Consider the following 25,619-nt stretch of genomic DNA (forward strand, 5'->3'; position numbering starts at 1 on the left):
AAACGGCTCGTGTTCTTCTTGATAATTACTTTCTAGGTTTATTATTATATTTATCATGTATATACATGCTTATAGTTGCCAATGGCTATTATATAGACACGCCTTATAGATAATGATTTGAAAACATAATTGATTCATTCGGAGGTATTTTTCAGAGGCACAATCGATTATACTTAGAGTACATATCTCTGCATATTTAAAAAAATTTCTATCCATTTTTGATACTGGTTTATTTTCTCATCATCATTATGATTTCGTATTATTTTTTGTATACGTAATTGAAATTATGCAATCAAGTATGCAACTTAAAATTGATTGACCTCTGACCAATTATATGACCTATGCTTAAGTTGGTTTCAAAATGTTTTTCACTAATCAAACACATGCTGATATTACATTTATATAGAGTTTGCGCATTACAATAATCTGGTAAAATATGATTTAGGATTTATATACCAGGTATTTCATGAATACTAGTAGCAATTATTGATAACATACACTCATATGGTAAACAGAAAGAAAAAATTAAGAGATAAAAATAAAACTGACCAATCAATAATACCGCATCTTTGAGTCCCTTTAATTTTTTTTAGCACGCGGTCAATTGGAATACAGTACGTAGTACAAATAAAAAACCAAAGTAGAAATAAAAAATACTAGCAAGAACAAACGTTGATACATCTTTTTTTTATCGTTTGATGTTGCAGATAATTCTGGATAAATCTTTTGGTACGAAGCAACATGCTGCCATGTTATTTAGCCAACTGCCTCAAATTATAAATTTATATTAAACGCGATACCAATAATAAAATTTGATACTCAAACACGTGTTGAAGATATTTCAAGATTTCTTTTCATTCAAATTATATGTCTAGTAGAACATGGGAATAAAATGAAATTAATATAGTAGACATTCAAAAAAGGTATTCAAACTCAAAAATAAAATAATAGCTTAGATGTGATTGAAGAAAAGGAATATGTTTACTATATTGAGTTGTAGAGAGCAAGAATTGTCTTGATATAGTAATTCATTATGTGTAGTCGTAGTGACACCAAAAGTTTTTCTTCGAGCATTCTTTTTTCTCTTCTGTGTTACCTAAAATGACTATTATTATTTTTAAAACCAAAGTTCAGCTATCTACATGTAATGCGCGTAGTATAATGTAATAATTTTGTTCAAATTAAAAACACATTTATGGTAGGTGTATATGACTAAGAGTTATGTCTAAGTTATAGTATTGTACACTCTTTGTTGCTTATATTATTAATATTATCAAAAAATTAGACTATTTGGTGTGTCAATTGCACGCAACATTATGACTGTGTATGGTAATTATTATTATTATACAAATGTGATCACGATTCAATAATGACTGTGGTATTATACTAATTTCACTGTTAACTAATAAGCAATCATAATTGTTATGATGCAGCTTTTGTTCAACATGTCCCGCAGTTATTAGAAAGAAAGTAAATATAATTATCATTAGAGATTACGGGTATTCGGAAAAAGACAGATCAATTAGCAATGCGTTAACAAATTGCTGCTTCACACCAAGCTATCCTGAACGTAGGTGATACTACATTAGCAACAAAGTTCTACTTTTGTTATAAGAAGATCCAGTCTAATTAAGATTATCTGACCTCTTGCTGTTCACACTGTCAGGATTTGACTGTTAATATTACATATTAGTAACATAAATAAATTATTAAATCATTTGCTTTGCAGAACTAGTGTGGTGTAAAGTAATTAATAAAAATTAACAATAAATATGTGATGATCTCGAATTTAAAAAGCAAGGCTACATTTTACCAGATGGCTCTTGCTGGAGATCAATCTATCTATATTACAAGTCGAATCTTACGTACTTTTTCAATAGACATACTCAGGTTTTCATTTTCCAACACCAAAGCAGCTTACTGTTTAATCAAACTTCAGTTTTGCATATTCAGGAAATAAATGCAGGTAAATCGAACGACAATTATGTTATACTGATAAAATTACTATTATTACTCAACAAAATAATGTTCTGCTTGGGTGAGACAAAATCACAAAGTGCAATCTACAGGGTCATTTACTTGTTGCTGAACATATGGCCTTGTGTACAAAGTGTTGAATAGTATGTAATTGAAGTGAAGATGTAAATCAATTAGGAAATAGACGGTCAGGATGTGGAAAAAAATTTTTGCAATCGTTGCACGGTTCTCCGATCGAGAGCACAGAGGTCAAAGTCGAAAGTCTTCTTGGTGATTTCGTATTGTCCCGTCTCTGCAATTACCTGAACCACCCTTTGTAGTTCCTGGTTGTCCTGTAGCGTCATTATTTTTTGCTGCAGATCCTTTAGCTGTGACAGATAAGCTTCTGAGAATACAGGGGGGTCAACAGCATCTACTTCTGCCAATATATTATTTGTAGAATCAGGAGCAACTTGTTCCACTTCGCCCTCTTCATCCTTAGCATTCTCTTCTTCACCATCCTCACCTTTAGCTTTTGACAATTGCATTGATTCCGTGTCCATGACCACAGGAGATTGACTGGAAGAAACAGGCTCAAGTGGCAGTGAGGGAGAGCGTGCTTTTTCCTTTTCTTTCTTTGGCTCCTTTTCAGCTGGCTCGTCATCCCCTTTGCTGTTACTTCTTTTCTTCCGTTTTCTACTTTCTCTTTCTTCACCCCTACTTCCTCTTGACTTTTCTTTTTTCGTTTTTTCAGTCTTCTCTTTCTTTGCTGCCGGTGGAGGTGGAGACGCAAGTCTAGGTTGCTCAGTTGGTGGCGGGGGCGTTGGCGGAGAATCTTTCTTCATAACAACTTGTTTTGTGTCAGAATGAGCATCGTCATCAGGTGAAGGTGTCGAGTCGCTGCTATCCCTTTCCGTCATTTCAGCTATGAGGGTAGACAAGGGATTAAGGGGTGGTGGAATACTGATGTTATTGTGTTTTTCCCCTCCGCCACTTTTAGATCTGTCCTTCTTATCTTTTTTCTCTCTTTCCTTGCTTCCATCTCCTCTGTCCTTTTTGTCTCGTTTCTTATGCTTATGTTTCTGTTTTTCTTTATCAGCTTTTCCATCCTTACTTTTTTCTGCCTTCTCCACTTTTTCTGGCTTCTCGATTTTTATCGCCCTATCTTCCTTTGGCTTTTCAACTTCTTTACAAGGCTTTGGAGACTTCCTAACATCTTTCGATATCTTCGTCTCTTGGCTTTTCTCCTTTTCCACTTTCTCCTGCTTTTCCACCTGCTTTTCAACCTTGTCTATTCTCTCTGTTTTCTCCTGTTTCATTTCGGATTTCTCTATTTTATCAGTATACTTTGTATTCTCTTTGGACTTGTCTCTATCTCTCTCCTTGTGCTTGTCCTTTTTTTCTTTATCCCTGTCTTCTTTATGCTTCTTCTGTTCCTTCTTTTTTTCACTTTTACCATTTCCATCCAAAGAAACCTTAGATGACTTATCCTTTTCCTTATCTTTCTCTTTGTCCTTTTCCCTCTCATGCGAAAGTTTTTTTCCTTCTCTATCCTTTGATTTTGGAGAAAGAGGTCGCTTTGGTGGTGGAGGTAATGGAGGACTTGGAGGTTTCTTGGGTGGAAGTGGAGAAGAAACTCTTTTATTACCAGGACTAGAGTGACTACTTTTTATTGCAGGACTCTGTGGTCTCTTAGACTTTTCCTTACTCCGTTCTCTTTCTCTAGAATGGTCTTTATCTTTTTTATCGCCTTTCTTCTCTTCTGTACTCTTGTCTTTTTTTCCTTCTTTATAAGGACTATGTTTTACTTTTGAAGTTTTTTCTGCTTTTTCAATTTTCTCTGTATAAACCGTTGGTTTGATGTTTATTCCTTTATCCATTAGCAAATTTTTTTTATTGTCTGGAGAAACTTTTGCCGTTTTGATTGGCTCTCCAAATAAATCCTGGAAGGAATTCGAGATTTTCGGCTCTGGGGGACGATGTTTTTTCCCATCGGATCCACTCAGCTTTGGTTTTCCAATCATTGGAACAGTCGCTTGAGGTTCTCCTTTATCCAATGTACCTTCCAAGCCTGATACAATGGTCTGTAAAAAAGTTAATATTCTGGTTATATTCAACGCTGTTTTTGGTAAATGATAATTAATATCACACAACGCCAGCTGTACAGCTCAAATGAATAATGCAATGTGGGGGACAATTTCTACATTGGTAATGGCAATACTTACAGCTCCTCCTTTCAGTAGCTTTCTCCGAAAATCATTGGATGGGTTGGAGATGAGCTCATCGTGACGAATGACCTTATTGATAGCTGGACCACTCGGTTGTAAGTTGAGGTCATATGATATTTCAATTTTCTTTGGTTCATCCTTGTTTTTAAGATAGACCTGAATCGGAATAACAAAACCAGCGTATCCTGATTCGCGCACTGCGTATGGTGGCTCTTTGATGATTCGTTTTGGCTTAGGAAAGGTGCTGTGGAGAATAAACACTACTTTCTCGATGTAGTGATGAACGTCAGCGTTGTCGACTCCTCTTAAGAATACTTCCCAATCGTGGGTATAACCCTCGGGGGTAGTTCTTGAACGTAATACCGACGTGTGGCCGCATTCCAGGGTCACTCGCACTGCCATTCTCCGCTATGGGAGTATTTTACCAGCAATAATAAGAAGTAAACCCTCTAGGTGACCGCACGTCGTGATCATTCGTCCCATTACATTACCCCACGTTCACAACACCCGAAACCTTTAAAGTTTTAAGTTTAACCACAAGCAGCATTTAAGTGGATGAGATTTGTTCAATAACAAATGTGCATCTTCAAGAGTAGAAGTGATTTTTTTAATTAAAATTACGAAGGTGTATTAAGGGCTACATCGCTTTACACTTCTAATTTTCTATTAAAAGTTCAGTTTTTAGAATCAATGGTTAACCGAATAATATTATTGTTTTCATTTGCAAAACCCCACACGATGAAAATTATTTAAACACATAACATTTCACGCCAAAGTGATGGCGGTTGTCAACAGGTAAACTGTATGCCAGTGAAAATAGTCGCCATCATGCTTGTGAAAACTTAATAAATAATACAAAAGAAACCCACTCTAAGTGCCACCTGTCGGAAATTCGTATTGTTGAACCAGTTGAACACAGCGATTGAACCGTGAGTTGAACTGCTTGCCACTACTTGGTATGTGCGTGTAACTAATGTCAGTATGAAACCTGCCACAGTTAGTTGTGGAATGTAACGAAATGTATGACGGCGGCGGCGTCACTAGTGTACTGCGAATTGGCCGCGACTGTATCGCTAAAAGGCGTGCCGTGGTTGAAAGCAGTACTACCAGCCTCAGGCCACAGGGCCTGGACACTGCCATTGGCCGACCGGTTCCCTGTTTAGTGCTGGTTTTAACCACGACAGGCCTTTTGGCGCTACAGTTGCGGCCAATTTGCAGTACCATGGACACGGTCTTACATGCAGGTCTGGCAACTCGGTCAAAATTTCAGTGGTGGGGGTTTTCTCTTATTGGAGCACCGATCGTTTCGCCTTTTTTTTTTTTAGTTTTTTAGGTTTGAACCTGTTTCCGTCTTTCTCACACAGCCTGCATCCCTCTATCGCAGCGACACTCGGGGTCACTAGGCGAAACGATCGGTGCTGCAATAAGAGCACATACCCCCACCACCGGAGTTGCCAGACCTGTACGTAACTGTACATAACTCTACGTAAGACCGTGACCATGGAGACTAGAGACTAGTAGAGACAGGAGCACGAACTGCTATGCTAAATAAGGAGTGAAATACGTCATTAAAAATTGGGCGGTGGATGGCGCTGGAGGGCTCAAAAGGCTTCACTTGAGTGCTCGTCCGTTGACTGAACAATATAAAGACGGTACCCCTGGATGAATTTTGGTGATCAGTTTTCGGCGGCCTAGTGGGCCCAGGTGGGCCTGGAAGCGTAGGTGCGTTCTGCTCTATCGACTCTACATAACGGGCTCGCACCGACGTTCGTGGCAGCCAAAGTAGTGTCCATATGAAAGTTTAAGATTGAGTCGGTAAAAAGTGAGTACGTAAGACCTGAGTCCGCCGCCAACCGCCTTCGACGACCACCGCGTCCACCGCCAACTAGCACAAGTCCCGAGCACGTCCAACCTCAATCAACTACCTCCTTCCACTTCCGACCACCTTCGTCGTCCTCGTCAATTTCGACTCCGCCCTCCTCCTCCTCAGCACCGCCCCGCGTGCTCGTCATCGTCGTCGTCCTACTCGACCGCCGCCGATTACTTCCGACCACCTTCAAACACTTCCTGCCCCTCCAACCGCCGCCAAACACCTCCTGTCACCGCCTACCATCTTCGTCCACCTCCTACCTCCCCCTGCCGACTCTTGTCACCTCCTACCACCCCCTACCACCTCCTGCCACTTCCGAACACCGCCAACCACCTCTGACCGCGACCGACCACCTTCGTCCTCTTCGTCCCCCTGTTCGGCCATGTATTCTTTAACATTAATATTCATAATTATTCCAACAACTTTTCATTTGCTCTTTTGATCTTGAACTTTCGTAGGCATAGAATCAGAACGCTGTTTTAGCTAGTCGCAAGTGAAGTATCTACGTTGGATAGAGAAGTAGAATTCTTTTTCGAGAAGTGTTCGTATGGCAAAAAATTCAAAGTAACTGTAATTCATCACGGATACGCTAATTTTGATCGATACAAAATGGATGCTCCGAACGGCAGCGTTACTAGCTGGCGCGTTAACTGAAGAATGCATGTTTAGTCAGCGGCTGACCATCGAAGAGCCTGGCCGCTTGAGTATGGAATCGGCATGGAAGATAAAGTGCGTATTTCTGATCTGAATTGTAAGAACTGAAATCATAATGCATCATATCATATCATCGTACATCATACATCATGCGTCAACTTGCATCACACATCATACATCATACATAGTATTGAAGTTTGAAACCAAAGTTGGATGTTCGGATGTTCAGAAAGTGACGTCACCCAAATTTTTTTTTTCTCACGACGTCATCGATCTATAGTAATCGAAAATGAGCTAGCCGAATTCCTCAGTCTGGAAACAACCGCGCAGAAGAGCGGACGTACGAAAATCGCGCTCCGCAAATTTTGAGTACCGAGTTCTTTGCCTCCTGGATCTTGCGCTCCGGGTTCGCGTCCTAGTGCAACTCGACTTCCAGGACAAGTGCTCCGTAGTTTCTATGCTCCAGGTCTTATACCTGGTGCAACTCGAGTTCCAGGACAAGCGCTCCGTGGTTCCTGCGCTCCAGGTCGTCTACCTGGTGGAACTCGACTTCCAGGACTAGCGCTCCGTGGTTTTTATGCTCCAGGTTCGGTACCTGGTGCAACTCGAGTTCCAGGACAAGCGCTCCGTGGTTCCTGCGCTCCAAGTCAGCTACCTGGTAGAACTCGACTTCCAGGACAAGCGCTCCGTGGTTCCTGCGCTCCAAGTCAGCTACCTGGTAGAACTCGACTTCCAGGACAAGCGCTCCGTAGTTTCTATGCTCCAGATCTGGTACCTGGTGCGACTCGACTTCCAGGACTAGCGCTCTGTGGTTACTATGCTCCAGGTCCAGTACGTGGTGAAACTTGACTTCCAGGACAAGCGCTCCGTGGTTCCTGCGCATGCAGGTCCACCACATGGTCCAAGTCGACTTCAGGGACAAGCGCTCCGTGGTTCCTGCGCTCCAGGTCCGCTACCTGGTGCAACTTGACTTCAGGGACAAGCGCTCCGTAGTTTCTGCGCTCAAGGTCCACTACCTGGTGAAACTCGACTTTCAGGACAAGCGCCCCGTGGTTCCTGCGCTCCAGGTCCTTGACCTGGTGACTTTTGACCTTCAGGACTAATTTTCCGTAGTTCTCGCTGTGAGGGCCTCCACCTGGTGGATTTTGACATCCAGGAAAAGCGCTCCGTAGTTCTGGCTTTCCAGGTCCGTGACCTGATGACTTTTGACCTTCCGGAATAATTTCCAAGTTTGCAAATTTAATTATTGAAAACGTCATATTTTGTACTATCAAACCAATATGCATGGTTCAGATAACATTTTGAATCGGAAAAAAAATCGAACGACCAAGATCAACAAGTTGCAATTGGTGAGCGGTTGGCATTGTATACATAGGAATACATGACAATAACGTCGTTCAATTAGAGCTAAGATTGCTGTGCGCAGTGTTTCAAATCTATCAGCACTTAGCTGATTGTTCTGTCGTATTTTTTGACAAAATTTATTGTCATAAAATCACAATACGTTATACTTACATGCATGTGTAAACGTGATTTGTAGCATTATATAGAAAAAAATCTTACGGGCAGATTCGGTGTGCGTCACATGCACGAAGACAGTGTTCATTCCGTATACTATAAAGCAAATACCAGATTTGCTTGGGTAGTCACCGTGCCCCAGTCTCCTCTACGACTATGTCATCTGGTAAAATACTGACAACGAGTAAGCGAGCGCACCAGCACAAAAACCTGTTACACTAGGCATCCGACCCCGAGCGAGCTTTAGCGAGCGGGTGTTTTAAAACTAGTTGTTTTTAATTCGCGCACCATTCTATCATCGATGTACCAGAATAACCCAAAAAACCGTGATATCATATTAATTGTCGAGCTCAAACGTAAGAAGTAACGATTTTTACCGAGAAAATTCTGAACGAAAATGAATGAGATTTAACGTATTTTTTCTGAGTGTTTTAGTTCATCGATGATAGAAATATATGTCAATTCAAAGTAATTTTAGTTTTTACATTTCAGACAGAAATTACGCACTCCATCTTTCCTGCCAATTCGAGGTTCCAGCGGTGAGGTGCCGATGGCCAGCTAATATCTTCGCCATTTTGCGACAATTGATGATAAGTAAATTTTTCTTGTACTGTCCAAATGTGAGCTAGAATACACTCGAAATTTAAAGTAGCTTCGTTAGTTATCTCCCATTGGAAAAAAATAGCCGACAATCAACGTTTCGCTTAAAAATTATCGTATTTGATTGATTTGAAAAAAAATATGTGTACTTTCCCGATCTTTCATATGGCAGCATTCGAAGAACCCGGTTTCCACTTTCAACCGACGTGGAAGATATTTTTTCTCCATTATCTGATTTTGTTATAAACCTTTTTTCGGTGTTACTTAGATATTTATCTATATGATGATTGATTGCTTTCAGTTTCGAACCATTTGTATACGATATAAGTAAAAAATAAATAATTGTAATCAGCTATTTTCATGTAAACCAATAACGGAAAGCTATATTGGTATTTTTGCACAGTGAGTATAACATTTTTATAAAATGTAATGGCAATTGTGATTATATTTTATCTAAAATTTTTTAAACTTGTCACGTTTACAATGAATGATTTCGATTCACTTTTCGCGCAAGCACAAATTCAGTGGTTATAAATGCGATAATAAAATTTATCATATTTTTAATTCATTAATCAATCATACTGATCCTCACAAAATACTTTTAATGTGTTCTTATACTAAAAATATTTATTACTAACCCAGGTACCGTAGGTGGTTAGCGGTGGTTGTTGGAGGTAGTTGACGGTAGTTGGAGGTGGTCAGAGGTGGACGAGGATTTGTGCTCGGTGAGTTTAATATTTTTATAATATTTATTGGCAATTGTAATTATATTTTATCTGAAATTTTTCAAACCTGTCATGTTTACAATAAATTATTCCAATTCTTTTTTCGCGCGAGCACAAATTTAGTAGCTATAAATGCGCTAATAAAATTTATTACATTATTGTTTGATTAAATAATTATATCTATGCTTACACAATATTTTTGATATGTTCTTGTACTGAAAATATTCATTACTACTCAAGGTATAACCCGAGGTGGATAGCGGTGGTCGTTGGAGGTGGTTGGCGGTGGTTGGTGGCGGTCGGAGGTGGACGAGGAGGAGGACGAGGAAGACGATAAGAACAAGGTGGACGAGGAGGACGAGGATTTCTGCTCGGTGAGTAAAACATTTTCATAATATTTGATGTCAATTGTGATTATATTTTATCGAAAATTTTTTAAACTTGTCATGTTTACAATAAGTTATTTCAATTCATTTTTCGCGGAAGCCCAAATTCAGTAGCTATCAATGCGCTAATGAAATTTCTACAATTTTTTATAATTTTCTCACAATCTTCTTGGTAAAATGTGTCAATGAAAATATTATATTAGTACTTACACAATATTGTTGATGCATTCTAATTTTTGCTTGTTTCAATGCGCTAATAAGGGTGATCGAGGTGGACGAGGAGGCGAAGGACGAAAAAGACGAGAAGAACAAGTTGGACCAGGATGAGGAGGACTTGAGCACTGCGAGTATAACATTTTTATGATATTTGTAGGAGTAGAAGTAGGAGTGGCATCAGGAGTAGGAATAGAAGTAGAAGTAGGATCAAGAGTAGGAGTAGGAGTAGGAGTAGCGTTTTTTTTTCTCTATCACACCCATTTTTTGTGATTAGTTTTCGGCGGGCGAGTGGGTCCAGGTTGGCCTGGGAGCGTAGGAGGTTACTGCTCTATCGACTCTACGTAACGGGCTCGCACCGACATTCGTAGTAACCAAAGTAGTGTCGGTATGGAAGCTTGATATTGAGTTGGTACGATCAGCTCGATCATTCCCGTAAGAAGACGCGTAACCACGTACACCGCCAACCACCGCAACAACCTCCGAGCACCTCCAACCACCGTCAACTAACTCTTCCCACCTCCGACCACCTTTGTCCTCCTTGTCCACCTCGTACCCGTCCTCCTCCACCTCGCCGCTCCGCGTCATCTCCGTCGTCCTCGTTCTCCTCAACCACCGCCGATCGCTTCCAACCACCCCCTACCACTTCCTAACAGCGCCTACCACCTCTTACCATTTCCGAACACCTCCGACCACCTCCGACGACCTTCGTCCTCCTCGTCCCTCTGCTCCTCCATGTATTCTATAACATTGATATTCATAATTATTCCAACAACTTTTCTTTTGCTCTCTCGATCTTGAATTTTCGTGGGCACAGAATCAAAACGCTGTTTTAGCTAGTCGCAAGTGAAGTATCTACGTTGGGTACAGAAGCAGAATTGTTTTTCGAAAAGTGTCCGTATGGAAAAAAATTCAGTGTAACTGTAATACATCACGGATGCGCTAATTTTGATCGAGATGAAATGGATGCTCCGTATATGAGACAGTGTTTAACGCAGTGTCCTGATTTACAGACCTAAAAAGGTGATTGTCGGCGATTTTATTTTTTTTTAATGGGGAGAGATTCAACGAAGCTGATTAAAACCTAGATTGTATTTTAACACACGATTGAAAAGTACAACCAAAATTTTGTATCATCCAACTGTCGCAGAACGGCGGCGTTATTAGCTGACCCGTTAACTGAAGAATATACCCTTTAGTCAGCGGCTGACCATCGAAGGGCCTAGCCGCTTGAGTCTGAAATCGGCAGGAAAGATAGAGTGGGTATTTCTTGTCTGGAATGTAAAGACATATCATATAATCATACATCATACATCGTACATCACACATCATATCATACATAGTATTGAAGTTCGAACCAAAGTTTGGATGTTCGGATGTTCAGAAAGTGACGTCACCCCAAATTTTCTTTCTCTTGACGTCATCGATCTAAAATCGGCTAGCCGAGTTCCTCAGTCCGGTAACAACCGCGCAGTAGAGCGGACGGATGAGAGTCGCGCTCCGCAAATTTCGAGTACCGGGTTCTCAACCTCAGGGATCCCGCGCTTCGGGTCCGCTACGCGGTGAAACTCGACTTCCAGGATAAGCGCTCCGTGGTTCCTGGTTCATGTTTACAATAAATTATTTCAATTCGTTTTTCGCGCAAGCCCAAATTCAGTAGCTGTCGGTGCGCTAACAAAATTTCTCGACTTCCAGAATAAGCCCTCCGTGGTTCCTGGTTCATGTTTACAATAAATTATTTCAATTCGTTTTTCGCGCAAGCCCAAATTCAGTAGCTGTCGGTGCGCTAATAAAATTTCTATAACTTTATAATCTTCTCGTAATCTTTTTGGTAGAATATGTCGATAAAAAATTATATTAAACCTTACACATTATTTCTGATTTGTTCTCATCCTGAAAATATTTATTAGCATTGGAGGCATAACTCGAGGTGGTTGGCGATGGTCGTTGGGAGTGGTTTGGGGTGGTTGCGGGTAATCGCGGTGATTCAGGAGGAGGGGAACGAGGATTTGTGCTCGGTGGGTAAAACACTTTTATCATATTTGCTGGCAATTGTAATTATATTTTATCTAAAATATTTCAAACTAGTCATGTTTACATTAAATTATTTCAATTTATTTTTCGAGCAAGCACATATTCAGTAGCTATGAATAAGCTTATACAATTTATTATATTATTAACTAATTAATCAATCAATTACTCAATTATATTAATTCTTACACAATATTTTCGATGTGTTCTCATACTAGAAATATTTATTACTATTCAAGGTATAACTTTAAGTGGTTATCGGTGGTTGTTCGAGGTGGTCGAAGGTGGTCGGAGGTCAACGAGGAGGAGGACGAGGAGGACGAGGATTGGTGCTCGGTGAGTAAAACACTTTTATAGTATTTGATGACAATTGTAATTATATTTTATCCAAAATATTTCAAAGTAGTCATGTTTACAATAAATTATTTCAATTCATTTTTCGCGCAAGCATATACAATTTATTATATTATTGATTAATTAATTACATTAATTACATTAGTCCTTACGCACTATTTTTGATGTGTTCTTATACTGAAAATATTCATTACTATTCCAGGTATAACCCGAGGAGGTTGGCGGTCGTTGGCGGTGGTTGGAGGTGGTCGAAGGTGGACGAGGAGGAGGACGAGGTGGACGAGGAGGACGAGGATTTTTGCTTGGTGAGTTTATCATTTACATAATATTCAATGGCAATTGTAATATATTTCATCTTAAATTTTTTAAAATTGTCACGTTCACAATAAATTATTTCGATCCATTTTTTGCGCAAGCACAAATTCAGTAGCGATAAATGCGCGAGTAAAATTTATTCTACTATTATTTAATTAACTAATCAATTATGTTGATGCTTACACAATATTTTTGATGTGTTCTTATACTGAAAATAATTATTACCATTGCAGGTATAACGCGAAGTGGTTATCAGTGGTTAATGGAGGTGTTAGACAGTGGTTGAAGGTGGTCGGAGGTGGACGAGGAGGAGGACGAAGAAGACTAGGAGATGAAGGTACACGAGGATTTGTGCTCGGTGAGTTTATCATGGTCATAATATTCAATGGCAATTGCATTATATTGTAATTCGAAATTTTCAAACTTGTCACGTCTGCAATGAATTATTTCAATTCATTTTTTGCGCAAGCACAAATTCAGTAGCCATAAATGCGCTAGTGAAATTTATTCTACTCTTAATTAATTAACTAACAGTATTAAACGTTACACAATATTTTTAATGCGTTCTTATACTGAAAATATTTATTACTATTCCAGGTATAATCCGAGGTGGTTGGTGGTGGTTGTTGGAGGTGGTTGGCGGTGGTTGGCGGCGATCGGAGGTGGTCGGAGGTGGACGAGGAGGAGGACGCTGAAGACGAGGAGAAGACGGTGGACGTGGATTTGTGCTCGGGGAGTAAAACACTTTTATAATATTTGATGGCAATTGTAATTATATTTTATCTAAAATATTTCAAACTTTTCATGTATACATTAAATTATTTCAATTCATTTTTCGCGCAAGCACATATTCAGTAGCTATCGATGCGCTAATAAAATTGATGATATTATTATTTAATTAATTATTTACATTAATCCTAACACAGTATTTTTGATGTGTTCTTAAACTGAAAATATTTATTACTATTCCAGGTATGATCCGAGGTGGTTGGCGGTTGGCAAAAATCAATGTAATGCCATCTGTAAGGTGATTGGACTCGTATTTGCACTACGAGAACTCGTTGGGCATTTTGCGGTGAAATTTGAAAACTTGTTGTTCAAGAAATTAAATAACTATAAAAATGGATAAAAAATGTTATCTCTAATAGTGAATGTAGCTAATACAGCCTTAACCGTATATTGATTATGTTAATGATCTATTGTGACAAGATCGAAATTAGATAAGCTCTCTAAATACTTTTTTCTAGTCTATTAATTTATATCATGTATATGTGAATGTATATTTCTTCAGTTTATACAATCACTGCACTAGGATTACCCTTGCCACGTTTTATGGTGCGCTTGTGTAATTTGTACATTATTAACCTCACGTTTTACTCTATTTGAGACAAGTTGTGAGTGTTTCTTATTTCTTGGCAATTATTTATGTACTGTATGTATGTGTATATATGTATATACACATGCGTAAGTATACATATACATATATACACATGTTTAAGACTAGATTTTTACAATAAACACAGAGGTTTTAGTATATTCACATACGGATTTCTGTGTATAGGTACACTTGAACTAAAATATCCTTATCTCTAATACGGAGTTCTTCGTAATTCGCATTTGTTCTCGTAACCCAATGTCCTACATACGATGGCAAAAATCGAGATCCAACTTAACTGAGTCTCAAAGCCCTGTTGACATAAAAGCAGCTATTTGATAGAAATTATAGTTTATAGTTTATACAGCACATTGCATGATATTTCATTATAAATACATATGTTTCAATGTATTTAGGAATAATTTATCAAATATACAGAGGTCATGTGCAAATAATAAATGAATTCGACCGCAGTTTGATGTATTCATTAGAGCTTTAACAATAAATTTAAGCTTTGTTACTTCTTTTATTTTATTATGGATAATCAAAAACATTTCCTACTATTCGTGCTGTGGAAGCATGGGGATTAAACCAAATGTAGCAAAAGATTAGAAACAGTGTATGTAGAGTACGGGTATTTTTCTAATAATGCAAACACGTGCCGCTAGCTTGATTTTGACATATCTGGAATACCACACCTTGCGAATCAGCTTTCCAGACAGAGATGAATGATGAATTTTAAGGACTGCATTATCGTTGTTGAATACTCTATGCCTCATGGGAAACGAAAATCTGTAGCGATAAAATTGATGCACCGGATCATCGTCGACTTTAACTTATGAAATGTCCTACCATTTCCGAACACCTCCAACCATCCTATTTACCTATATTACTAGATTAGCTATGATATGAAAAGAGAAGAATTATTCATTACGAAATGGGATTCTATTCGACGCGCGCTCGATGTATTCCATAACATTAGTATTCATAATTATTCCAACAACTTTTCATTTGCTCTCTCGATCTTGAATTTTCATAGGCATAGAATCGAAACGCTGTTTTAGCTGGTCGCAAGTGAAGTATCTGCGTTGGGTGGAGGACCAGAATTTATTTTTCGAAAAGTATTCGGATGGAAAAAAATTCGGAGTAACTGTAATACATCACGGATGCGCTAATTTTGAACGAGATGAAATGGATGCTTCGTATATGAGACAGTATTTAACGCTGCGTAGTGATTTAAAGACCTAAAAAGGTGATAGGGAAAGAAAGAACGAAGCTTTTTAACACTTCGAGTGTATTTTAACACACATTTGAAAGATACGAGCAAAATTTTTCATCATTCAACTGTCGCAGAAGCGCAGCGTTATCAGCTGACCCGTTAACTGAAAGATACATCTTCACTCAACGGCTGACCATCAAAGGGCCTGGCCGCTTGAGTCTGGAATCGGCAGGACAGATAAAGTGTGTATTTCTTGTATGAAATGTGAAAACTAAAATCATGATACATCATATCATATCATCATACATCATACATCATACATCATACATCATACATCATCATACCTAGTATTACAGTTCGAAACCAAAGTTTGAATTTTCGGATGTTCGGAAAGTGACGTCACCAATCTAAAATCGGCTAGCCGAGTTCCTCAGTCTGGTAACAACCGCGCAGTAGAGCGGACGGTTGAGAGTTGCGCTCCGCAAATTTCGAGTACCGGGTTCTCAACCTCAGGGATCCCGCGCTTCGGGTCCGCTACGCGGTGAAACTCGACTTCCAGGATAAGCGCTCCGTGGTTCCTCGTTCATGTTTACAATAAATTATTTCAATTCGTTTTTCGCGCAACCCCAAATTCGGTAGCTGTCAGTCCGCTAATAAAATTTCTCGACTTCCAGGATAAGCGCTCCGTGGTTCCTCGTTCATGTTTACAATAAATTATTTCAATTCGTTTTTCGCGCAACCCCAAATTCGGTAGCTGTCAGTCCGCTAATAAAATTTCTCGACTTCCAGGATAAGCGCTCCGTGGTTCCTCGTTCATGTTTACAATAAATTATTTCAATTCGTTTTTCGCGCAACCCCAAATTCGGTAGCTGTCAGTCCGCTAATAAAATTTCTCGACTTCCAGGATAAGCGCTCCGTGGTTCCTCGTTCATGTTTACAATAAATTATTTCAATTCGTTTTTCGCGCAACCCCAAATTCGGTAGCTGTCAGTCCGCTAATAAAATTTCTCGACTTCCAGGATAAGCGCTCCGTGGTTCCTCGTTCACGTTCACAATAAATTATTTCAATTCGTTTTTCGCGCAACCCCAAATTCGGTAGCTGTCAGTCCGCTAATAAAATTTCTCGACTTCCAGGATAAGCGCTCCGTGGTTCCTCGTTCATGTTTACAATAAATTATTTCAATTCGTTTTTCGCGCAACCCCAAATTCGGTAGCTGTCAGTCCGCTAATAAAATTTCTCGACTTCCAGGATAAGCGCTCCGTGGTTCCTCGTTCATGTTTACAATAAATTATTTCAATTCGTTTTTCGCGCAACCCCAAATTCGGTAGCTGTCAGTCCGCTAATAAAATTTCTCGACTTCCAGGATAAGCGCTCCGTGGTTCCTCGTTCACGTTTACAATAAATTATTTCAATTCGTTTTTCGCGCAAGCCCAAATTCAGCAGCTGTCGGTGCGCTAATAAAATTTCTCGACTTCCAGGATAAGCGCTCCGTGGTTCCTCGTTCATGTTTACAATAAATTATTTCAATTCGTTTTTCGCGCAAGCCCAAATTCAGTAGCTGTCGGTGCGCTAATAAAATTTCTCGACTTCCAGGATAAGCGCTCCGTGGTTCCTCGTTCATGTTTACAATAAATTATTTCAATTCGTTTTTCGCGCAACCCCAAATTCGGTACCTGTCGGTGCGCTAATAAAATTTCTATAACTTTACAATCTTCTCATAATCTTTTTGGTAAAATATGTCGATAAAAAAATTATATCTAACCTTACACATTATTTTTGATTTGTTCTCACGCTGAAAATGTTTATTAGTATTCGAGGCATAACTCGAGGTGGTTGGCGGTTTTCGTTGGAGGTAGTTAGGGGTGGTTGCGGGTAATCTCGGTGATTCAGGAGGAGAGGGACGAGGATTTGTGCTCGGTGAGTAAAACACTTTTATAATATTTCATGGCAATTGTAATTATATTTTATCTGAAATATTTCCAACTTCTCATGTTTACATTGAATTATTTCAATTCATTTTTCGCGCAAGCACATATTCAGTAGCTATGAATAATCTTATACAATTTATTATATTAATCATTAATTATTTAATCAATTACTCAATTATATTAATTCTCACACAATATTTTCGATGTGTTCTCATACTGAAAATATTTATTACTATTCAAGGTATAACCTGAGGTGGTTCAAGGTGGTCGGAGGTGGACGAGGAGGAGGACGAGGAGGACGAGGATTTGTGCTGGGTGAGTAAAACACTTTTATAATATTTGATGGCAATTGTAATTATATTTCATCTGAAATATTACAAACTTGTCACGTTTACAATAAATTATTTCAATTCATTTTTCGTGCAAGCACATATTCAGTAGCTATGAATAATCTTATACAATTTATTATATTATTAATTAATTAATCAATTACATTAATCCTTACACAATATTTTTGATGTGTTCCTATACTAAAAATATTCATTACTATTCCAGGTATCACCAGAGGTGGTCGGAGGTGGACGAGAAGGAGGACGAACTGGACGTGGAGGAGGACCAGGTGGACGAGGAGGAGGCGGGGTGGGTCGTGGGAGAGGACCTCTCCTCTCCTCAGAGGAGTGGAGGGGGAGGGGCAGGGAAGGGGGGGAGGTGGTCGGGGAGGGGGAAGGGAAGGGAAGGGAAGGGATGGGAAGGGGTGGGGTGGGCGGTGGGGAGGGGGTGGGAGGGAGGGAGGGAGGGAAGGCGGGAGGGAGGGAGGGAGGGAGGGAGAGAGTGGAGGACGGATGTCGATGCGAGCCCGTTAGAGTTAATAGAGCAGTACACCCCTCCCCGCCCCCCGCGCCCGCCCGTCATCCCTCCCGCCCTCCCGCCCTCCCGCCCTCCCTCCATCCTCCCCTCCCCGTCCCAGCCCTTCCCGTCCCTTCCCCGTCCCCGCCCACCTCTCCCCCTTCCCTGCCCCTCCCCCACCCCTCCTCTGAGGAGAGGAGAGGTCCTCTCCCACGACCCACCCTGCCTCCTCCTCGTCCAGCTCGTCCTCCTTCTCGTCCACCTCCGACCACCTCTGGTGATACCTGGAATAGTAATGAATATTTTTAGTATAGGAACACATCAAAAATATTGTGTAAGGATTAATGTAATTGATTAATTAATTAATAATATAATAAATTGTATAAGATTATTCATAGCTACTGAATATGTGCTTGCACGAAAAATGAATTGAAATAATTTATTGTAAACGTGACAAGTTTGTAATATTTCAGATGAAATATAATTACAATTGCCATCAAATATTATAAAAGTGTTTTACTCACCCAGCACAAATCCTCGTCCTCCTCGTCCTCCTCCTCGTCCACCTCCGACCACCTTGAACCACCTCAGGTTATACCTTGAATAGTAATAAATATTTTCAGTATGAGAACACATCGAAAATATTGTGTGAGAATTAATATAATTGAGTAATTGATTAAATAATTAATGATTAATATAATAAATTGTATAAGATTATTCATAGCTACTGAATATGTGCTTGCGCGAAAAATGAATTGAAATAATTCAATGTAAACATGAGAAGTTGGAAATATTTCAGATAAAATATAATTACAATTGCCATGAAATATTATAAAAGTGTTTTACTCACCGAGCACAAATCCTCGTCCCTCTCCTCCTGAATCACCGAGATTACCCGCAACCACCCCTAACTACCTCCAACGAAAACCGCCAACCACCTCGAGTTATGCCTCGAATACTAATAAACATTTTCAGCGTGAGAACAAATCAAAAATAATGTGTAAGGTTAGATATAATTTTTTTATCGACATATTTTACCAAAAAGATTATGAGAAGATTGTAAAGTTATAGAAATTTTATTAGCGCACCGACAGGTACCGAATTTGGGGTTGCGCGAAAAACGAATTGAAATAATTTATTGTAAACATGAACGAGGAACCACGGAGCGCTTATCCTGGAAGTCGAGAAATTTTATTAGCGCACCGACAGCTACTGAATTTGGGCTTGCGCGAAAAACGAATTGAAATAATTTATTGTAAACATGAACGAGGAACCACGGAGCGCTTATCCTGGAAGTCGAGAAATTTTATTAGCGCACCGACAGCTGCTGAATTTGGGCTTGCGCGAAAAACGAATTGAAATAATTTATTGTAAACGTGAACGAGGAACCACGGAGCGCTTATCCTGGAAGTCGAGAAATTTTATTAGCGGACTGACAGCTACCGAATTTGGGGTTGCGCGAAAAACGAATTGAAATAATTTATTGTAAACATGAACGAGGAACCACGGAGCGCTTATCCTGGAAGTCGAGAAATTTTATTAGCGGACTGACAGCTACCGAATTTGGGGTTGCGCGAAAAACGAATTGAAATAATTTATTGTAAACATGAACGAGGAACCACGGAGCGCTTATCCTGGAAGTCGAGAAATTTTATTAGCGGACTGACAGCTACCGAATTTGGGGTTGCGCGAAAAACGAATTGAAATAATTTATTGTAAACATGAACGAGGAACCACGGAGCGCTTATCCTGGAAGTCGAGAAATTTTATTAGCGGACTGACAGCTACCGAATTTGGGGTTGCGCGAAAAACGAATTGAAATAATTTATTGTGAACGTGAACGAGGAACCACGGAGCGCTTATCCTGGAAGTCGAGAAATTTTATTAGCGGACTGACAGCTACCGAATTTGGGGTTGCGCGAAAAACGAATTGAAATAATTTATTGTAAACATGAACGAGGAACCACGGAGCGCTTATCCTGGAAGTCGAGAAATTTTATTAGCGGACTGACAGCTACCGAATTTGGGGTTGCGCGAAAAACGAATTGAAATAATTTATTGCAAACATGAACGAGGAACCACGGAGCGCTTATTCTGGAAGTCGAGAAATTTTATTAGCGGACTGACAGCTACCGAATTTGGGGTTGCGCGAAAAACGAATTGAAATAATTTATTGTAAACATGAACGAGGAACCACGGAGCGCTTATCCTGGAAGTCGAGAAATTTTATTAGCGGACTGACAGCTACCGAATTTGGGGTTGCGCGAAAAACGAATTGAAATAATTTATTGTAAACATGAACGAGGAACCACGGAGCGCTTATCCTGGAAGTCGAGAAATTTTATTAGCGGACTGACAGCTACCGAATTTGGGGTTGCGCGAAAAACGAATTGAAATAATTTATTGTAAACATGAACGAGGAACCACGGAGCGCTTATCCTGGAAGTCGAGAAATTTTATTAGCGGACTGACAGCTACCGAATTTGGGGTTGCGCGAAAAACGAATTGAAATAATTTATTGTAAACATGAACGAGGAACCACGGAGCGCTTATCCTGGAAGTCGAGAAATTTTATTAGCGGACTGACAGCTACCGAATTTGGGGTTGCGCGAAAAACGAATTGAAATAATTTATTGTGAACGTGAACGAGGAACCACGGAGCGCTTATCCTGGAAGTCGAGAAATTTTATTAGCGGACTGACAGCTACCGAATTTGGGGTTGCGCGAAAAACGAATTGAAATAATTTATTGTAAACATGAACGAGGAACCACGGAGCGCTTATCCTGGAAGTCGAGAAATTTTATTAGCGGACTGACAGCTACCGAATTTGGGGTTGCGCGAAAAACGAATTGAAATAATTTATTGTAAACATGAACGAGGAACCACGGAGCGCTTATCCTGGAAGTCGAGAAATTTTATTAGCGGACTGACAGCTACCGAATTTGGGGTTGCGCGAAAAACGAATTGAAATAATTTATTGTAAACATGAACGAGGAACCACGGAGCGCTTATCCTGGAAGTCGAGAAATTTTATTAGCGGACTGACAGCTACCGAATTTGGGGTTGCGCGAAAAACGAATTGAAATAATTTATTGTAAACATGAACGAGGAACCACGGAGCGCTTATCCTGGAAGTCGAGAAATTTTATTAGCGGACTGACAGCTACCGAATTTGGGGTTGCGCGAAAAACGAATTGAAATAATTTATTGTAAACATGAACGAGGAACCACGGAGCGCTTATCCTGGAAGTCGAGAAATTTTATTAGCGGACTGACAGCTACCGAATTTGGGGTTGCGCGAAAAACGAATTGAAATAATTTATTGTGAACGTGAACGAGGAACCACGGAGCGCTTATCCTGGAAGTCGAGAAATTTTATTAGCGGACTGACAGCTACCGAATTTGGGGTTGCGCGAAAAACGAATTGAAATAATTTATTGTAAACATGAACGAGGAACCACGGAGCGCTTATCCTGGAAGTCGAGAAATTTTATTAGCGGACTGACAGCTACCGAATTTGGGGTTGCGCGAAAAACGAATTGAAATAATTTATTGCAAACATGAACGAGGAACCACGGAGCGCTTATTCTGGAAGTCGAGAAATTTTATTAGCGGACTGACAGCTACCGAATTTGGGGTTGCGCGAAAAACGAATTGAAATAATTTATTGTAAACATGAACGAGGAACCACGGAGCGCTTATCCTGGAAGTCGAGAAATTTTATTAGCGGACTGACAGCTACCGAATTTGGGGTTGCGCGAAAAACGAATTGAAATAATTTATTGTAAACATGAACGAGGAACCACGGAGCGCTTATCCTGGAAGTCGAGAAATTTTATTAGCGCACCGACAGCTGCTGAATTTGGGCTTGCGCGAAAAACGAATTGAAATAATTTATTGTAAACGTGAACGAGGAACCACGGAGCGCTTATCCTGGAAGTCGAGAAATTTTATTAGCGGACTGACAGCTACCGAATTTGGGGTTGCGCGAAAAACGAATTGAAATAATTTATTGTAAACATGAACGAGGAACCACGGAGCGCTTATCCTGGAAGTCGAGAAATTTTATTAGCGGACTGACAGCTACCGAATTTGGGGTTGCGCGAAAAACGAATTGAAATAATTTATTGTAAACATGAACGAGGAACCACGGAGCGCTTATCCTGGAAGTCGAGAAATTTTATTAGCGGACTGACAGCTACCGAATTTGGGGTTGCGCGAAAAACGAATTGAAATAATTTATTGTAAACATGAACGAGGAACCACGGAGCGCTTATCCTGGAAGTCGAGAAATTTTATTAGCGGACTGACAGCTACCGAATTTGGGGTTGCGCGAAAAACGAATTGAAATAATTTATTGTGAACGTGAACGAGGAACCACGGAGCGCTTATCCTGGAAGTCGAGAAATTTTATTAGCGGACTGACAGCTACCGAATTTGGGGTTGCGCGAAAAACGAATTGAAATAATTTATTGTAAACATGAACGAGGAACCACGGAGCGCTTATCCTGGAAGTCGAGAAATTTTATTAGCGGACTGACAGCTACCGAATTTGGGGTTGCGCGAAAAACGAATTGAAATAATTTATTGCAAACATGAACGAGGAACCACGGAGCGCTTATTCTGGAAGTCGAGAAATTTTATTAGCGGACTGACAGCTACCGAATTTGGGGTTGCGCGAAAAACGAATTGAAATAATTTATTGTAAACATGAACGAGGAACCACGGAGCGCTTATCCTGGAAGTCGAGAAATTTTATTAGCGGACTGACAGCTACCGAATTTGGGGTTGCGCGAAAAACGAATTGAAATAATTTATTGTAAACATGAACGAGGAACCACGGAGCGCTTATCCTGGAAGTCGAGAAATTTTATTAGCGGACTGACAGCTACCGAATTTGGGGTTGCGCGAAAAACGAATTGAAATAATTTATTGTAAACATGAACGAGGAACCACGGAGCGCTTATCCTGGAAGTCGAGAAATTTTATTAGCGGACTGACAGCTACCGAATTTGGGGTTGCGCGAAAAACGAATTGAAATAATTTATTGTAAACATGAACGAGGAACCACGGAGCGCTTATCCTGGAAGTCGAGAAATTTTATTAGCGGACTGACAGCTACCGAATTTGGGGTTGCGCGAAAAACGAATTGAAATAATTTATTGTGAACGTGAACGAGGAACCACGGAGCGCTTATCCTGGAAGTCGAGAAATTTTATTAGCGGACTGACAGCTACCGAATTTGGGGTTGCGCGAAAAACGAATTGAAATAATTTATTGTAAACATGAACGAGGAACCACGGAGCGCTTATCCTGGAAGTCGAGAAATTTTATTAGCGGACTGACAGCTACCGAATTTGGGGTTGCGCGAAAAACGAATTGAAATAATTTATTGCAAACATGAACGAGGAACCACGGAGCGCTTATTCTGGAAGTCGAGAAATTTTATTAGCGGACTGACAGCTACCGAATTTGGGGTTGCGCGAAAAACGAATTGAAATAATTTATTGTAAACATGAACGAGGAACCACGGAGCGCTTATCCTGGAAGTCGAGAAATTTTATTAGCGGACTGACAGCTACCGAATTTGGGGTTGCGCGAAAAACGAATTGAAATAATTTATTGTAAACATGAACGAGGAACCACGGAGCGCTTATCCTGGAAGTCGAGAAATTTTATTAGCGGACTGACAGCTACCGAATTTGGGGTTGCGCGAAAAACGAATTGAAATAATTTATTGTAAACATGAACGAGGAACCACGGAGCGCTTATCCTGGAAGTCGAGAAATTTTATTAGCGGACTGACAGCTACCGAATTTGGGGTTGCGCGAAAAACGAATTGAAATAATTTATTGTGAACGTGAACGAGGAACCACGGAGCGCTTATCCTGGAAGTCGAGAAATTTTATTAGCGGACTGACAGCTACCGAATTTGGGGTTGCGCGAAAAACGAATTGAAATAATTTATTGTAAACATGAACGAGGAACCACGGAGCGCTTATCCTGGAAGTCGAGAAATTTTATTAGCGGACTGACAGCTACCGAATTTGGGGTTGCGCGAAAAACGAATTGAAATAATTTATTGCAAACATGAACGAGGAACCACGGAGCGCTTATTCTGGAAGTCGAGAAATTTTATTAGCGGACTGACAGCTACCGAATTTGGGGTTGCGCGAAAAACGAATTGAAATAATTTATTGTAAACATGAACGAGGAACCACGGAGCGCTTATCCTGGAAGTCGAGAAATTTTATTAGCGGACTGACAGCTACCGAATTTGGGGTTGCGCGAAAAACGAATTGAAATAATTTATTGTAAACATGAACGAGGAACCACGGAGCGCTTATCCTGGAAGTCGAGAAATTTTATTAGCGGACTGACAGCTACCGAATTTGGGGTTGCGCGAAAAACGAATTGAAATAATTTATTGTAAACATGAACGAGGAACCACGGAGCGCTTATCCTGGAAGTCGAGAAATTTTATTAGCGGACTGACAGCTACCGAATTTGGGGTTGCGCGAAAAACGAATTGAAATAATTTATTGTAAACATGAACGAGGAACCACGGAGCGCTTATCCTGGAAGTCGAGTTTCACCGCGTAGCGGACCCGAAGCGCGGGATCCCTGAGGTTGAGAACCCGGTACTCGAAATTTGCGGAGCGCAACTCTCAACCGTCCGCTCTACTGCGCGGTTGTTACCAGACTGAGGAACTCGGCTAGCCGATTTTAGATTGGTGACGTCACTTTCCGAACATCCGAAAATTCAAACTTTGGTTTCGAACTGTAATACTAGGTATGATGATGTATGATGTATGATGTATGATGTATGATGTATGATGATATGATATGATGTATCATGATTTTAGTTTTCACATTTCATACAAGAAATACACACTTTATCTGTCCTGCCGATTCCAGACTCAAGCGGCCAGGCCCTTTGATGGTCAGCCGTTGAGTGAAGATGTATCTTTCAGTTAACGGGTCAGCTGATAACGCTGCGCTTCTGCGACAGTTGAATGATGAAAAATTTTGCTCGTATCTTTCAAATGTGTGTTAAAATACACTCGAAGTGTTAAAAAGCTTCGTTCTTTCTTTCCCTATCACCTTTTTAGGTCTTTAAATCACTACGCAGCGTTAAATACTGTCTCATATACGAAGCATCCATTTCATCTCGTTCAAAATTAGCGCATCCGTGATGTATTACAGTTACTCCGAATTTTTTTCCATCCGAATACTTTTCGAAAAATAAATTCTGGTCCTCCACCCAACGCAGATACTTCACTTGCGACCAGCTAAAACAGCGTTTCGATTCTATGCCTATGAAAATTCAAGATCGAGAGAGCAAATGAAAAGTTGTTGGAATAATTATGAATACTAATGTTATGGAATACATCGAGCG

At 40.1% G+C, this 25,619-nt stretch overlaps 2 protein-coding genes across 6 annotated transcripts in view; one reads left to right on the forward strand and one right to left on the reverse strand.

Annotated features, from left to right (window-relative positions):
- The window catches only part of LOC124307408 (fasciculation and elongation protein zeta-2-like), a 396,278-nt gene that overhangs the window by 290,325 nt on the left and 80,334 nt on the right, over positions 1-25,619 (forward strand). The window lies entirely within an intron of this gene.
- On the reverse strand, positions 13-5,237 carry LOC124307336 (protein AF-9). The gene is made up of 2 exons (XM_046768901.1): positions 4,182-5,237; positions 13-4,040 (listed from the first exon to the last, which is right to left on the reverse strand). The coding sequence occupies exons 1-2, from the start codon at positions 4,584-4,586 to the stop codon at positions 2,166-2,168; spliced, it is 2,280 nt and encodes a 759-aa protein (XP_046624857.1). The 5' UTR covers positions 4,587-5,237; the 3' UTR covers positions 13-2,165.

Source organism: Neodiprion virginianus, chromosome 6, assembly GCF_021901495.1.
Source record: "Neodiprion virginianus isolate iyNeoVirg1 chromosome 6, iyNeoVirg1.1, whole genome shotgun sequence".
NCBI classification, from domain to species: domain Eukaryota; kingdom Metazoa; phylum Arthropoda; class Insecta; order Hymenoptera; family Diprionidae; genus Neodiprion; species Neodiprion virginianus.

Bases quoted from the DNA above. Each gene is read 5' to 3' on its own strand.
- LOC124307336 (XM_046768901.1), bottom strand. From the start codon at position 4,586: ATGGCAGTGCGAGTGACCCTGGAATGCGGCCACACGTCGGTATTACGT. The intron at 4,041-4,181 runs GTAAGTATTGCC...ACTTTTTTACAG, and splicing joins AGCTACTGAAAGGAGGAGCT to ACCATTGTATCAGGCTTGGA.